Raw genomic sequence first — 16,744 nt, forward strand, 5'->3', positions numbered from 1 at the left:
AACCGAAAAGGAGGCTGAAGAAAGCCGCACTGTCCGCTGATGCTCGGAGTGTCGCTCCTGAAGTGTGACCTTGAGGACAGAGAGGAAATGACTCGTTGATTTTTTTTTTTACGCATTAATAGAAATTCTTCGGATTCGCATAACTTCATCCCGCGGTGCACTCACTCACTCACTCACTCACTCACTCACAGGCGCGCTCACCGTCACGCACACACACAGCGGCGCGTGTGCGCGCAGTCGTGAGCCTGCTGTTCTGACACAGTCCCGCACGAGACGAGAGCACACGGCGGCGGTTTACAGCACGGGACAGATCCCGCATCGTTTCACCGCAATATGGCGACAGAGGTAGGATATCCAAGACCTTCTATTTATGCACGTTGACGTGAAAAAAAAAAAAAAAAAAATCCCGAGGAGGAGATCCGCACCTTGTGTGTGATGCATTATGCGGGGTGAGAAATACAATCTGATAAACTGAACGTCTTCCTTCTGTTTCTCAGGCTTGTGCTGGTTACTGTGTATGGTGCGTTATTTTAGGCAAGTCGGTAGATTGAATCTTGACATTGCTTTCAAGCGTTGGAATATATATATATTTTTTTTCAGTTTTATCCACTTTCAGTTGTGTTTATCACCTCTGTAATTTCAGAGGGATATCCTCAGATGTATAACTTGTAGAGTGTGTTGTTTCTTTTCTAATTTTCTCTATAAGTCACACAGATTGTCTTCTTGTAAGAAACCAGTGTTCAGTTGGAGTATTGGCTCAAACCTGAGGAGACTGGTAAGAAGGGATGATGTCGATAGAGCAGTCAGCACCATGGACAGGGACATTCTCTCCTTTTATCCCCACTTTCATACATATAAATTAGCCTGACAGGGTTTTATCTTTGCATTTACAATAAAAAAATAAATAAATACTATGAATACTTCCGCCCTCACTTCCACCCATGACTGAAATGTCTGAAGAAGATGAAGAGACCTTGTGGGAGTGATGATGTCACATTTAAACAATTAGTAACTTAAAACACCAGCATCAGTGCTTGTGAATGTATTTTCAGTATCATTGATAACAGTGAAGCAATTCTGAGGTCAGACATACACCTTCCTCTCTTGAGGACCCCCTTGCCCTTGGCAGTGTCCACAGAAATGCAGCTTTAGTTATCATAATGATGGTCTCACTAGAAGAGACAGAATTTACTTGGAAACAAGCACTTGTGCAGTCAATAATGGGCCTTCATGTTAATTTATGTGTGATGTCCGGGCGATGGCCGAGTTACGTTGTAAATTCATACTGAACAGGGCTGCAGGTAAAATGTGCAGTGGACAGCAAACTGAACAAGATTCATGATTATCTTTTCTCTTTTCTTTTTTTTTTTAGCCAGAGTCTTTGGCAGGGTGGCCATGATTTCCTCTGGTGGTGTGCCAGTACTGCCGTCCAAGCCCCATCAATAACAAACTCACACATATACACAAACACATGCATGCACACAAACACACATTGCAGTGTGTGAACCCAGGATGGATTTTATGTCCAAAGCCCATCAATTATCCACAGCATATTTAATGTGAACAGGCTGCTGCAGTTTGTAACCATCAGTGTTTGGAGGCTGAGATAAGCACTGAGTTTGCTTCCTATGCTTTTATCCATCTATCCACTCAACCCTTTCCCCCCTCTCTCTCTCTCTCTCTCTCTCTCTCTCTCTCTCTCTGCCTGCTGTCTTTCTGCTTTCTCTCACATATCATATTAGAGCTCATTATGTGACATTTATTGCACGCCAAGTCAGCAAATACCTCAGTTAAGTGACTGAGTAACAATCAGCTCATTCTGCACAGTGTGTGCTGCATGGATGGTCTCTGGATCTATTAAGTTCACTACTGCCAATCTTCCTCTTGGTCTGTATGCTAAAGCTTTTGCTGGAGTTTCACTACTGGGGAATAATGTGTCAAAGTAAAGTGATCATCTCAGAGACTGGCACAGGCTTGAATCTCCCCCGAAACATTATTCCAACATTTGTCCTGTAAACGTTGTTTCTCACAGCTTTGGCCCGTCACTCACTGATCTTCAAACTAGATGTCATGGAAATGTCACTGTTTTGTCAACACTGACTAAACATCATTGATTTATAAACCTTTGGCAAATCCAGCTTGGCAGTAAAAAAAACAATACTGCTCCCAGTGGCTTTGAACCAGTTTTAATTTGAGGGAAATCGAGAGCTGAAAGTCCGAAAAAAAACACAACTGAAAAGACCACGAGAGACTAGAACAGACCGTCCGACGCTGAGTGCATTTTCTGTGCGTGCTGTAATTGTGTACGTATCATTTGCGATGTTTGCCCACTGGCAGCGCTCACCCTTGTTGTCGTTGTGTGCTCCTTGAGTCGGAGTGACTTAACTAGGAAACATGTCATGCCAATGAGACTCGCACACAGAGCTGCATATTTAACACCGGAGGAAATATAAGGGTGGGGGGGGGGGGGGGGGGGGGGTGTTCAGAGAGAACTGACCATAAATAAAGAAGAACCGAGGGAATATGGTTTGTCACCAGAGGAATTCCCTTCATGATGAACTGTGTGAAACTGCAGGACACAAATTGAATGAGGAATTACGGTCTATTACATTTGGTGAACGTGTCCACTGCCTATTAATTAGATGTGTGTTTAGTGTGTTTGTTAATCTCGTTTTATCGTTTGTGTGTGTTTTCATTAGCATGTTACCAAGTGATAGGTCCGTTCCTCTCCATTGCCAATGTTTCACAGTGTTTGTTTGTCTGTGCTTAATTATTGAGCAAACCGATAGTTGCAGAGCTCAGAGTAATAAATACAAGAGCAGAAGAAGAAGTCAGACAGAAGCAGTCGATTCCTGTGTGATCTGAAAGACACTTTAACATTGCTGTCTGCTCGGATACTATTTTTAGATGCGGGAATAGCTTGATCTGAACCTTGATCTCCCTCACAAGAGAGAAAATATCAGTAGTCTGCCAGCAGTGAGCACTCACAACGAGCCCTTATTGGACAGAAAAATACCTGTCATTAAATTAGTGTCTATGTGGCTCAAGAAATCTTTGATAAAGTCACTGGTGTTATTGGAAAGTGTCCAGGCAGGACAAAGAGAGCACTGGGAGTTACTGACCGATATGAAGCTGCAAAAATCAGAAGTTGTACAAGGCAATGTTTTCTCTCAACCACATCTCTTAAGAAAAGAACATTGAAGTGTACATGAGATACAGTCCTGGTTAATAGTCAAATTAAACTTCATTGGGTTGATCTAAACATGTCATTTGTTTGCACACACATAGGAACTGATTGACTGACAGAATACCCTGAAGAGCTGAAGACTCAAAATAACGCACACAGTCCATAAAGCGTGTTTACCATTATACTGTAAATATGGCATGACATTTGTTCCAGGACATAAAAACCACTGGGAGAAGTTGATGTTAACAGATTAATTTATATTGTGGTTCATAAAGCATCTGTGTTGTTTATGGTTGCATTTGAAAATAAGCTCAATCTTTAGCAGATGTTCCTGTTATGTTTTTGTTTTTTTCTTCAACTTTGTGATGGTTCCTATTCCATATTGTGTTTGTTTGTTTTTGTGCCAAATTCAAATGTATTTTCAGTAATAATCTGATATGTTTTATCACCCTGTACACAAACAAGTCCAACTTCATTTGATCACTTTTCGGTTTCTGTGTGCGTGCGTTTATCGCTTCATCCAATCGCTCCATGATGAACACGAGCAATGATGCACACATCATTTAAACATTCCCGTTTGGACATAACGTCACTCACTGTGTTATTTTTAGTGAATCACCCTCAAGATGCACATAAAATAAAATTGCAATTTATTTACCTGCAATGTGGCACATTTCATAAATCAGGCCCCGTTATCTGAGGATGTCTTTGTAACTCGGAATAGATCAATCCTTGGAGAAAAGCTGCAGATCTCCTCTTTCATCCATTTTTATCTTTTGAAATCATTATAGTGAAACACTGATGGACGCACCTACTCTCACGATCATACAAAAGACGGAACTTTTGGTCAGTTGCCCTGGTCACCATATTTTTTTCTTAAATACTCAAATCAAATTTTGTCAAGAGAGCAGGTACAGCATTGTCCAATCACAGACCAGCATGTGCGGTAAAAACAGGGTAAAAACAAAATAATAACAGAGTGATACCTAGCTGCCCGCCCACCTCCTGCTATTGTGTACGTCCAAAGTAATTCAATAATGAAGAACATTTCTAAAATCCTACAACAGGTTTAAAAAGTAAGCTCTCGAGCTTGCTTTGAAAAACATGAACATTCTCTGCAGCCCCTCAGGTTCGCCGACAGGCTGTTCCAAAAACATGGTGCGTAGTGATGGAAAGCAGCCTCACCGAAAGGTTTTTGTATTCACAGTGAGAACGATAGAAAGACTGGTGCCGGGGGTTCTGAGGCTTTGCGATGATTCATAAGGTAAAAGTCAGTCTGTAAGATAGGAATGCGCAAGACCATTAGGACTTTTAAAAACCAGCAAAAGAGCCTTAAAATCTCTCCTAAAAGACACATGGAGCCAATCCAATGTCTTTAAACTGGTGTAATCTCTCACCTTGTCACCTGTCACACCTGTAATCTGTCACCCTGTCGCCTCGTTCACTCACAGATTTTCTCTTTCTCAGGGACATGCATGAGCTTTAAGAACTCAACCCTCCAACCATCTGAATGTAACTGAATTTAAAGATGCTTCTATTAATAGAACAACTCGTCGTTCCTCATGATGGCCTGAAGATAGGATGAGGAGCGCTGTCTCAGTACGACACAGAAAACAAAAAAAGAAGGATATTTAAAGCTCTGGCAGCAAGATGATTATGGCTGTGAATAAGACCAAAATAGCAGCTTGGATGCTATTCCTGGTTGAGAGTGATATACCCAATAGAGATGAGAGACTCACACTCTGCAGAGGATGGGAATATCTCCTCCAAGCAGGTATTACGTCTCTCAATAACAGAAACACGGCTGTAGTTTGTCCAAATTCCACATTTTCCGTGTGAAACTTTTCTGAATGAAATGTATGAAATAAAGGCAATGGCTGCGCCAAAGTTAAACATATCCTCGACACTGAGGTTTTTATTAGATTATTGGACAATTATCAAATGCAGACTCGTATTTCTCACTTTGTTTTTTCACCATCATTTTCCCACCGTCCCCGTCTCTCTCCCCTGGCGCTGTTACTGTATCTCTAATTACCATCCCCTCGAGGAGAGTAATTCAGATCAGCAGGGGACACGTTTACACTGGCCCACGTGCTTTCTGCTGCACGCTTGTATGGAGACTGACTGTTTGGGTGCAAAAGGTACCACTCACCAATAACGTGCTCGTCTCGCAGACTCTGCGTTATGGTCTATTGATGCTGGAGCGCAGTCTTCACTGCTGTTCGTGTTGAATTATTTCACTCTCACGCACCTGCATCAGGTGAATGCACATCTTTAAACCATCAGGAAATATTGAGTCTCCTATTGAATTGTTCTGGGTTCAGGGCCTTTCTCTTTGGAGTAACCCTGTTTTCACTGTGCCTATGTGGATTATCTGCAGATTCCCGCAACAATCTTAAGCCATTTGTGTCAGATTAGCTGATGTAAATTGTTTGTAAGTGATTGTCCTGGTCTGTTCTTGCATGCTGATAAACTGTTCAATGTCCTGCCACCTTAACTTGGAAGTAATGGATGAAGAAGATTGTTGTATGAGTGAATTCACAGTGGACATTTTAAATCTTTGTGCATATAAATTTAAAAAGACTGTTGTGATTTATTAAGAAACCCCAAGTCTGTAAAGGTCCAAAAATAGGAATTCCATGGTGTTGGTCGTTTTCCTTGAATGTATTTTCATCTACAGATTTGCTATATCTGTCCTCAATCCTCTTTCTCAGTTCCACAACCTTCAGGAGCTGCGGCTAAGTGCATCGCTGGTAACAAAGGTGTTCATCCAGAGGGACTACAGTGAAGGAACAGTGTGCCGCTTCCAGACCAAGTTCCCTTCAGAGCTTGAAAACAGGGTGCGCACAAACACAAACACAAACACAAACACAAACACAAACACGTTCATGTCCTAAATGTAATTTGTTGGCTAATTTCCAACTCGCAGGGATTTATCAATGTGTCAATCAAAGACGGTAATTATAGCGGCGTATCCAGATTGCAATATGCCGGAGTGGATGGATAAGATTCACCCTCCGCTAGTTGAATTATCCTCCCATTCCGCAGAATTATTTTCCTTGCAGGGATTAAATGTCCCCCTCACAGTGATGGAAGCTATTTCAGCAACAGAAACAAAACACGTTGAAAGGATGTATTTTCAAATCGGAGAAAAGCAGAGCCTCAACAGTGAAACTCATTAACTCTAAGATGACGCATGTACTCACGATTAACGATTAAATTGTTAATGACTGTAGTGACCCCTAATCAATATAAAGTATCTTTGTGGGAGGATGAATAGAATAGGTATTGATATTCGCACCTGCAATTGTCACACCTGTTACATTTATAGTGTTACACTAAAGCTTATTGTATCATTTTGATTATGTCTACCTCATATTCAGTCCCAAAGTGTTCGTTTTTGATAGAAAAGAAGAAGAAATAATGAATGACAAGAGAAGAAATCCTCCCAGGTTCTTATACAATTTGCAATCTGGATAAAACCTCCATGGCAACACATGCAGTTAAGGTGTAAAAACACTGAGATATAACGTGTGCCTACTGAATAAATGCTTCTTATATTGAGCCAAACCTTATAACAACCAATAAAATAATAACTTTGCCTTTCTGAATGTGATAAAGCCGCTAATGTAATAACTTGTCAATAATATAATAAAATAGTAAAACGTGCTTTACAACCATGATTGAGACTGAGAGAGTGTTAAAGCACTTGTATCCTCAATGAAATGAATATGATGACTATCTCAACCACTATAACTCATTTTGATAATCAAACTACACAAAATGTGCAAATAGCTTTTTTTATTACCAAGAAATTCAGCCATCATAATAATGGCTGCAGTTATTACATTCTGAAAATATTTCTTAATTGTTTCTTAAACCTGTAATAATGTATTGCATGAGTGTCAAAATGTTATTATGATCAAGATCAATTATTTTATTACACGATTGGCACATTATTACATCATGGGCTTTATCACAATGAAAAAATGTTATTCATAGGTTTGGAACATAAAAAAACACTATCACACTTACAAATAAAAAGTGAAGTGACACTGCAAGCTGCACATTTGTCTTTGTTCACAAATGCAGCGAAGATGTTAAAGTTTAAAGTGAAAGCTAAACAAATCTTTAATTTATGTCGTCACACTGAGCAGCGGGGGAAAGAATAAGCTTTTCATTGGAGCGGCTAATTTGGAAGGTTTTTCTGTTGCTGCTTTAGCACCTGGTTATGTTGATATGCAGGGTCATTCTGTAGATGTTTCAAGTAATTAGAATCTGAATCAGGCACACACACACACACACACGCCAGGCACAGAGGAACAGTGGGGGTCAGTGTTAGAGGCCAAGACTTTTTTTTAAATTTACATAAATTCTCTGCAAACGCGTTCTGTCGGATGCTCGGACCACACCACCCATTGCCGTCGTACTTCAACAAGCAATTCTTCATCTCGAGGTTTTTCCATCTTCTACAAGTGAGGTGTGTTTGTTAACGGCTCCTCAAACTGGGAGCCGTTTGGGTTGAACAGAATTCCGCTGGTATGTTTGGCAGGTGTCTTTATGGCTGAGCGGCTTGCTCCTGCAGCGCTGCCAGAGCACTTTTCACTTGTGTAGTCCTGTTGTTGTGTGCAGGCCTCCGTGTCCCACGCTTAATGTTTGTTGTTCCTGTTGTTGTTTTTATTTTATTTGCGAGTAGATTGAGAGAACACTACTGGAGGAAACGGTGAAGACCCTGAACTCCTTTTATGTGGAGGCGGAAAAAATTGGAGGTCAATCGTACCTGGAAGGATGTCTGGCTTGTGCAACAGCTTACATCATTTTCCTCTGCATGGAGACTCGCTATGAGAAGGTAATAAATCTGTGCACACCCAAATGTTTTCGCAACTTATGGCTATGTTCTCCTTGTTGACCAGAAATACCATTCACCCATTAAACCACAGGATTAACTTTCAAACAAGAGTTAAGTAAGAGGCTGAATACCCACTTTTGTGTAGTGTTTGTAATAAGTATAAAGTCAATGCTAAAGGCTAAACAACCACGCAGTAAGTGATTGGGAAACTTCAGCTCATGCGCTGAAAAAAAAAAAGAACTAATTTGTTATTTCTACATTTCAATTTGTACACCAAATATTATTGTATAGTGCGCTCTAGAACAAATTGACATTTCTAACTTCACTGTTTTCTTTCTGCTTTTCTTCCCAAAAAATATCATTGCGTCAGTTTCTATGTTAAAGACACGAGTGTTTTTTTTATTCCTTTTATATGAATGCACTGATCATTCAATGTCATAACTTTCAAACTCAGAAATGTGATGGTGACCAAACACAATACATGATTAATATAAATGTATTGATTTGTAAGTGTGTTCTAGCTTGCCTTGTGTGAAAACCAGACAGTACGGTTAGTGTGCTTGTCTTTGACACAGTTGATTTATATGATACATAAAAGTTCACATCGACTTGTGAATCCCAACTTGTTAAATATTGCATGTACTTTTCTGACCATAATACCTACAGTGGAGGTGTCATTGGTTCCCACTGATCTGAGCTCCATAAATATTCATGCATCCTATTGTTTTGATTATGAAGCCTTGAATATTTCAGGTTCTTTCATAGGATCCGTGTTTTTCTAGTAGGTTGTAAAATTACAAAACAAAAAACAAATACAAAACTTGCTTCCTGCTTATCCACAAGATTTAGTCACAGCCATATTTGTATATTTCTTATGAAAACCAACTTCTACACGCATAAAACACAGTTATTTCGACTCATTAACAGACGGATCAAGAAAAAGAGATATGATTCTCTGTGGTACATCGGCCGTCTTTCCACCGTTTCACGCACGCACGCACACACACACACACACACGCACACACACACACACACACACACACACACACACACACACACACACACACACACACACACACACACACACACACACACAGCTGATTAATTTTCTTGTGATGTTCTGTTTACCTGATGTTTCAGATGCAGTTCCTCTCTGTTCTGATCTCTTGTCACCCGCGACATTCATCTGCCTGCTCTTTTTTTTTTTTTTTTGCATTTTGTAAACATTTCCGCTTCAAAGCACTGTGCAGGTACTGGGAGTTTGACCAAGAAGCACAAAAAGAACCAACTTATTTCCGTGCTGAAGTCATGCAGAAACGGCTCGCTGTGAGGCACCTTTCATCCCCCTGTCAGCTGGGTGCTGCTCCACTGAACTGCTGAGATGCTATCAGCTCCACAGGAGAGTTGTTTATTTATTTGTATAACTTAATCATCTTGGCTGAATAACGCTACGAGTGATGGTGATAAAATACCCACCCACGTTGGTGCACTGTGTGCAGAGGTTCAGCGAGCAGATTCTTTGGAGCACCCAGGGCCCCTCCACGCTCTCGGCTCACGCCATCAAAAGGCTCTGATTGCACACAGCATGTCAGAAAAGAAACGTGTGAGGACAAAAAACCACCTCGCTCGCGGTTCGCACGCTCCATTTCCTATTTTATGTGCCGCACGTACGGCGCAGGATTCACATGAGCACACGGAAATCCCTTTATATCGCACTTGGTGATACACGGAGAGGACTGTACTTTGTATCTATCGCTGCAATCAGAAAGCTTTTCCCCATAAGACTGTCACACACACATGCCAGCGCAACCAAGGCCCAGCTTGGATACTTGTCTGTCATCTTGTTACGCTAAAGGAGGATTGAGCTGCCCCGAGAGCTCGCTCGCGAGTGAAAGGCTTGGCCTTTTCCCTGGACCGGAGTGAACCGATTAGTCAGGGCTCCACTGTGTGCCTCGACCTCTTTGCTGTGATGTCTGATTCTCTTTGATTGAGATTTTTCCACAAAAAGACACCCATTTATACTGCGTCAAGAAATGTGTGGATATGATCTTCCAAGGAAAATATTGATTGCTATATGTTTAGTGTCATTTCACATAGACTTGACTGATTTTTGGGAACCGCAAGGAAGCAAACCACCGGCTTTGGATGGCTTCAGTTCAGTTGATTTTTACAGAGATATTTAGTGTCTTAATGTTTTCCAGACTTTCCATTGCAAAGGCCTTTTATTCTTCTTCCAGTGGGAGACAAAAAGAAGTATTCCTCTGGTGTTTTGTCTCCACTAGCAGAGTTCACTATATTAGCAGCTGTGCCTGCAGCTGTAACAGGCCTTTGACATCCCGGAGGAGCGCGGCTCAGTGTGTTGTTTGTTTGGTTGGCGTTGTTTTAATCTCTTGGGGCCGAGTGGCTACGTGACCTTTAGCAACTCACAAAAGAGGATGTGAATCTGTCATGTTTGATCAATCAGTTTAAGGAGAGCATAAGAAAAATATGTTACACCTCAAGTTTCAGAGGGTGCATCTGGAACAAATCCATTAAAGTTGTTACTTTTGTGAAAATCAGACCATTGTTTAAGTTTCTGTAGCTTTCAATGGCATATAATCCAGGATAATTTGATTGTCTCTTGAAAGATTTCCTGTAACTTTCTCACCTCGGCGGCTATAGTGAGATGAGTATAAAAGGTGACAGTTAACTCTTATGACTGTGCAGTCCAGGTTTATTTAGATTTTATCGCTGTAGAATTTGAACATTTAAGAAAAAAGCACATGTCTGCAAGTGCTTTTTTATGTCTGCATGTTCTTCAACATTAATGTATGTTCTTGATTGTACTGAGATGCCCATGTTACAAGCATGTGATACAATATTGTCTGTGACTGATCAGTTGCACTGCAGGGGTCACCATAACGACTATTGTATGAGCACAAACCTCTATATCTCAGCTTCCTGGTCATTTTATTACATTTTTTTCTAACAATCCATCTCCAAAACGGTCTACAGATTATATTCACAACAGGTTTGCATGTCAGATTCTGCCAGCTTCAACATGATAATAATAACTCCGTTGAGCAGGGAGCCACGTCATTTTCTGCAGTTGCAATGTTAGACACTCATTCATTAGGACAATGACAGACGCTTATAAAAGTTTGATGACACCCCACGGTGGGATGCAGTCCGTTTGGTTTCAGCTCCTAATGAGTGTACTTTATTTGCAGGAGTGGCAGCAGCCCTCACAGAGCACACGATGCTTAGACTGACATGATTAGACAGACATTAAGAGAGGCATGGCACATCAGCATTGCCCTCAGAGGCATCACTAAGGCTAAAGAAGCCGTTCTAATGATGCCACTTCATCTAATAGCCGTCCACTTACCATGACTGGCAATCAGTCTCCAGTCATTTGGTTTGCTATCAGCAGCAACCTCGGACAACAACGCGATTAGATCTCCGAGACGCAACTCCGGTCTTCAGGGTTAACAGAGTGTGTGCTGCCATGCAGAATGTATACAGACATGCTTGTGTGAATGTGTGTGCCAGCGCATGGTCTGAAGTGCACAGATTCACTCCGCTGCTGCTCTGTGGTCTATGAAGCTGATGCAGTACTCACTTGCGAAACTATGTATTCACTGCCAGCGAAATCTAAATAAGCGGCCCCGCTTCACATTATGGAGGGTAACTGAATCAGCCCCATGTTTATTAAGAAAACGACTGCTCTCGTCCCAGCATAATGGAATTACTGAGTTTGGATTATAATGCTCAAGAATAATAGAGAGTGTGGTAACAAATGCCGTATGCTAACTATACTGCATACTCTTTTTTTTTTTTTTATGTTTCTGTATTTTCCACACAGGAGGAGGTTTAATCTGAAGATCACCCTTTTATGGATTTACTGTTTCAGTCAGATTATCATCATCGACTTGTGTTTTCAAATATCAATGGCTTCTTATCACCTGTCTCACCTGTCTGTACTTCTTGTTTCATGCCAGGTCCTGAAGAAGATATCAGGGTACATCCAGGAGCAGAATGAGAAGATCTATGCTCCCAGAGGTCTGCTGCTCACCGACCCCATCGAGAGAGGAATGAGGGTCGTATCCTTCACTTACCTGCTCGCTCTTCAAGTGTGCAACAAAAGAGATAATGGATGAAAATGCTCAACAGAACTGTCCAGAATGGAGACGACTAATAATAGGTGGCAGGTGGAAAAACATTGCGTAACTTCTTGAAACATTTGGATTCGATGAAAGGCTGAAGAATCCTCCCTGTTGGTTATAAATCGCAATCAAAGTCCATGTGCAAAGTGCCAGCTCGTGGTGATTAGCTGTTTAATTGCCAACTATTGTTCCCAAGAATAAATCTAAAGCAGGAAACAGGATTATACGGACAGTCATCCACTGTAAATGTAAAATGTTCTTTTATAAACCATCCATCTTCGATCCAGCCCGAGTGTTGATGAGTCCATCACAGGGTAAACACATAGGAAGATGAGAGTGCTACCCACTATACCACTAACCCTCTAACCCACCCGACATTGTGGTTTTAGAAATAGCTTTTACAGTCTGATCCAGCGCATCTCTTTGATATCTCTTTTTGTGTGTTTCTGTTTTCTGTTTTTAAGTTTCGAAAGCGGCCAACACATTTCACTTTGTTAGTTGGAGAAGGCCCAGTGTACGCAGACGGAGAAAGAGAATGTGTCCAGCAGACCATCACACATGCATGGCCCAGAATGACTCAAACAACAGGCTCCCAGTCCAGGGCCAACCTGTTACCAACAATTATTAGTCAATACAGTTTTCACCATGGTGTCGGTTTCAAAAAGTGAACTAAAAAGTCTTTATTCTCCCTGCATTACTAATGCCTCCCTGTTATTATTTTCTTGTTATGGGTTTGTCAAATTGCCACACTGAAATCCTTTTTTTAGTCTCTAAGCTCTGCACCCTTAAATGCCCTTTTCATTATGTGATGATCCTTGACATTCACAGCTGGAGATCAGTGTTTTTGAGGACCGGGGTTCCGGCGGCTCCAGTCCCAGCACCAGCATGTCGTCGGGCAGCACGGCCCGATGACTGGAGGGCCAGCACCAGGCTTATGGATACCACCACAGGGGCAGCGGTACGCTTACCAACATCCGCATGCTGAAACATGAGAGCACCAGATTCTAAGGGCGAGCGGAGAAAGAGAGGCGAGGAGGTGACCCACAGCATTTGCACTCTCCCTGCTGGGACTGCCTGAAGAAGAGGAGCAGGGTTATACCAACACACCAGATATGTTACAGAAGAAACACAAGATACAGATATTAGGCACGTAATGTTCAGAGTGTCTGTGAGGAAATATCCTTCACTCATTTAAAGTTATCCAAACCACAATAATCCTCATTTCTTTTATTCCACTCACTTTTGATTTAATTCCATCATGCACGTTTCCATGAGGCACACCATGTCTGTGTTGCAGCTGATTGAGCTGAGATTCTTTGGATTGGACTGGATGTCGATGCCTGATTATTTTCATGGAGTGTCACAGTAGCTGCGTCTATCTGCGGATCCACCGGCAGTGTGGCCTCAGGTCAGCGCAGCAACATTGGCATCTGAAAAATGGAAAACTACCAGCCTCCCGGGAGCCCAAAGTTTTCCGTTCCTGTTGAATGACTGCATTTGTGTCAGTTGATTGAGGTCAAGTGGCTTTGAATGCTGGCAAATTGGGCCTGCTGTTGGACGGCTTGTTTCTACGCTTGTTCACATGCATTTGGCTTTAGTTTCAAACGGCCACCAGAGAATACTTTGAATTATTTATCCTACTTTTCTTTTAGTGAATACCGGCGATCCATATCACAGCTGTAGGTCATAATCCCAAAGTACACACATTCTGCATCCTGCACATAAACACATATGCATACAAATGCACACAAGCGTGCCCAAGTACTCATACAGACACACACTGGGGCAGGGGAACATGCACGTACATGTATACGCACTGATACACACCTGTGGCCAGTGGACACAAATGTCTGCATGCACACGCACACACACACACACACACACACACACACACAAAATATTCTCTGTGCCCTCAGATCTTTGTGAATGCAAGCCGGCCCATTCCTTGTAAGTCTGTGGTGTTTCCCTGGAGTTGAGTTGACGCTCCCAATGAGCATCTCGGTCTGCAATGAAAGCCTGAAGATCTTTAGGAAAACGTTGAAATGAAGAACTGGTGCTCTTAATTAGGCCCAAACGCCCTTTGAAACATTTTTGGTCTGAGAGGGCTGAAGCTGCGTGGCTGCTTTATCTGCTCATGGATGGAAAAAAATGTGTTGAAGACATTTTTGTGTGTTTTATGTGATCAAAGGTGAGCCAGAGACTGTGCCCACCTAGAATCCTAAAAGCTTATAAAAAAGCTGCTGTATATGCAAATTATATTCCAATATGCAAAATTAAAACATTAATCACTGTCATGAAATGAAGAAATGTGGGTTTGATACAGACATGCTGTGATTTCGATCACTTCAAACTCTGTGTTCAAACCAAATATCCATCTGCTAGACATTTCTAAGCACTCTGCTCAGTGTGTTCCTCACTAATCTAAAATAATAATCCAGCACCAGGCAGCCGAGATTGAAAAACAGGAATTCTGTCTCTCATCAGGGAAATAAAGCATCATGTCTTTGTGTGTGGAGGCTGATGAGATGAAAGGTGATCATTATGTTAGAGAAATGTTGATGCCGTCAGACAGAACACCCACACAATGTCTAACAAAAGATCAGATCTCTGGAAAAAAAAGCAACTCTGTTCCAGTGTCTCCTCATTTTGTGTCTGTTACCATAATCTTCCTTTTTTTTGCATACATTTTTTTGTTTTTTTTACTCACCTCTTCACATCCTCTATTAATTAACTCTGGAAGTGTATCCCTTTTGCTATCTTCTGTCCAACACTTACCTGTAAACAAACCCCTCAAAAAAGCCACTGCCTCGACCCAAACCTCGGTTCAATTTCCAACTGCAGTTCAAGTGGTGAGTTAAACTACTCAGGGGAAAGTCATTGCAGAGCCGATGAGGTTTTTGCTTCATTCCCATGGATGGTTTATTTTCGACATGACACTTTTATTACCTGGAGGAGTGAGCGAGGGGAACCTACTTGGATATTTCACCACAGCGGTTGAGTTCAGTTGTGCTTGTGTTCAGCCTCCTCTGCTTTTTGATGCCTTCATGTTTCATCCTGGTGGAGTGGATATCCAACCTGGGGCTGACGGACTGACCAATTCAAAAAGACTTAACACTGCCAGTAAGTGATTAAAGGAGCCCGTTGGACAATGAATAATGGAAAAAAAAAAAAAAAAGTGTACATGAACTGTACAGGAAAATCACTGTACTTTATATATTTGTCAGTGTTTATTCATACTGAGTTTGTAAACTGTAAAAAAAAAAAAAAAAGTGGATGGAAATGCCATAAAGCTATCTAATTCCAAAACATCACAGTTGCCCACTATTAGGCTTTAAACACATGTTTTGTGTCTCGATACCACCTCTAAATAAAGACAGCAGACGGAAGAGCAGCTGTAAAGACATATAATCCGTCCAGTATTGCTGTCACAAGAAGCTTTATTTGAAGCGTCGATAATGTAGCTCATGATATTATCAGTGGTGGTGATGGTATCAGCACCGTTGGACGTAAACAGGTGGGTGCTGGTGAAGTTCTCAGGGGAAAGTATGAAATGCGCCGGATTCAAACTTCTTAAAGAATAAGTTCACATTTTAAAAAGCCATTCTCTGATGATGTCGGACCACGAGAGAAGTGCTTTGTGAAACTGTCGAGTGGACTGAGTTGCCCAGACGGAGGTGACTTTTAGGATGCTCTGACTAAACAGATCTCCAGAGACTCCAAAACATCTACCAAGACCCCACAAAGGTTGAAATGGACTCGAATCTTATTAAATGTGACCTCTGTGATGTCAGATGCTGTGTGATAGATTATTACCTGTAATTAAATTTCGGTCAGCCTAACTGAAGGCATACTACATTGTCAAACCCTTATGGTCAATTAACTCAATGTGGTTTTAAGTGGATTCTACTGATGCAGTGGTGTTTCATACCACAGTAAGCTGGAAATTGGGGAAGTTGATTGAGTAATTTGAAGAAGCTGCTGTCTGCATGTCCATAGATTTTGGTTAGTGTATTCTCTCACATGATAAAATGTTTCTTTGGATTAAGTTATATTCATGCAGCCATCTGTCTTCTATGCTACTTTTAAGTAATTCAGCCCAGGATTGAAATGTGTGGGTATGAGTCATGTGTGTCAGAAAATGTAAACTTATCCTTTAAGAACTGAGGTATAGAAGAACACGTTGTGCCATAATCTCGCTTTGTGTAGCCATCCTTTTTTTGCCCTTCAGATTACTTTTGATTGACGGAGAAAAAGTGAAGAGCCTGAAAAGATAATACATGTATTCTTGTAGAAGAAGATGTGCATCAAGATACTTGTACATTGGACTTTATTTTGTTATCTATCAAGATAATTTTGCCAAAGCATACCTTTGTAAGACAAGTTTAGATGTAAATTGATGTATAGTCTATTTCTAGATGGACATTTTCACAGGACATTAATGTATGTATCCTTTACTGTATTTGAGCGAGTCGATTCAAACAGATCAGCATATCAAGCCTGTGTGTGTGTGTGTGTGTGTGTGTGTGTGTGTGTGTGTGTGTGTGTGTGTGTGTGTGTGTGTGT

At 41.3% G+C, this 16,744-nt stretch overlaps 1 protein-coding gene across 1 annotated transcript; it reads left to right on the plus strand.

The window, feature by feature from the left end:
• Positions 1–261: 261 nt before the first annotated feature.
• On the plus strand, positions 262–15,434 carry golga7bb (golgin A7 family, member Bb). Its single transcript, XM_080481751.1, has 5 exons — positions 262–345; positions 5,902–6,027; positions 7,884–8,036; positions 12,017–12,118; positions 13,010–15,434. The coding sequence occupies exons 1-5, from the start codon at positions 334–336 to the stop codon at positions 13,091–13,093; spliced, it is 477 nt and encodes a 158-aa protein (XP_080337877.1). The 5' UTR covers positions 262–333; the 3' UTR covers positions 13,094–15,434.
• The last annotated feature ends 1,310 nt before the right edge of the window (positions 15,435–16,744 follow it).

This window comes from Lipophrys pholis (genome assembly GCF_963383615.2).
Source record: "Lipophrys pholis genome assembly, chromosome: 15".
Classification (NCBI taxonomy): domain Eukaryota; kingdom Metazoa; phylum Chordata; class Actinopteri; order Blenniiformes; family Blenniidae; genus Lipophrys; species Lipophrys pholis.

What these genes read in the sequence shown, in the direction of transcription:
- golga7bb (XM_080481751.1), top strand. An exon ending in CTTCAGAGCTTGAAAACAGG is followed by an intron (nt 6,028 to 7,883) that starts GTGCGCACAAAC and finishes ATTTGCGAGTAG; the next exon opens with ATTGAGAGAACACTACTGGA. An exon ending in TGGAGACTCGCTATGAGAAG is followed by an intron (nt 8,037 to 12,016) that starts GTAATAAATCTG and finishes GTTTCATGCCAG; the next exon opens with GTCCTGAAGAAGATATCAGG.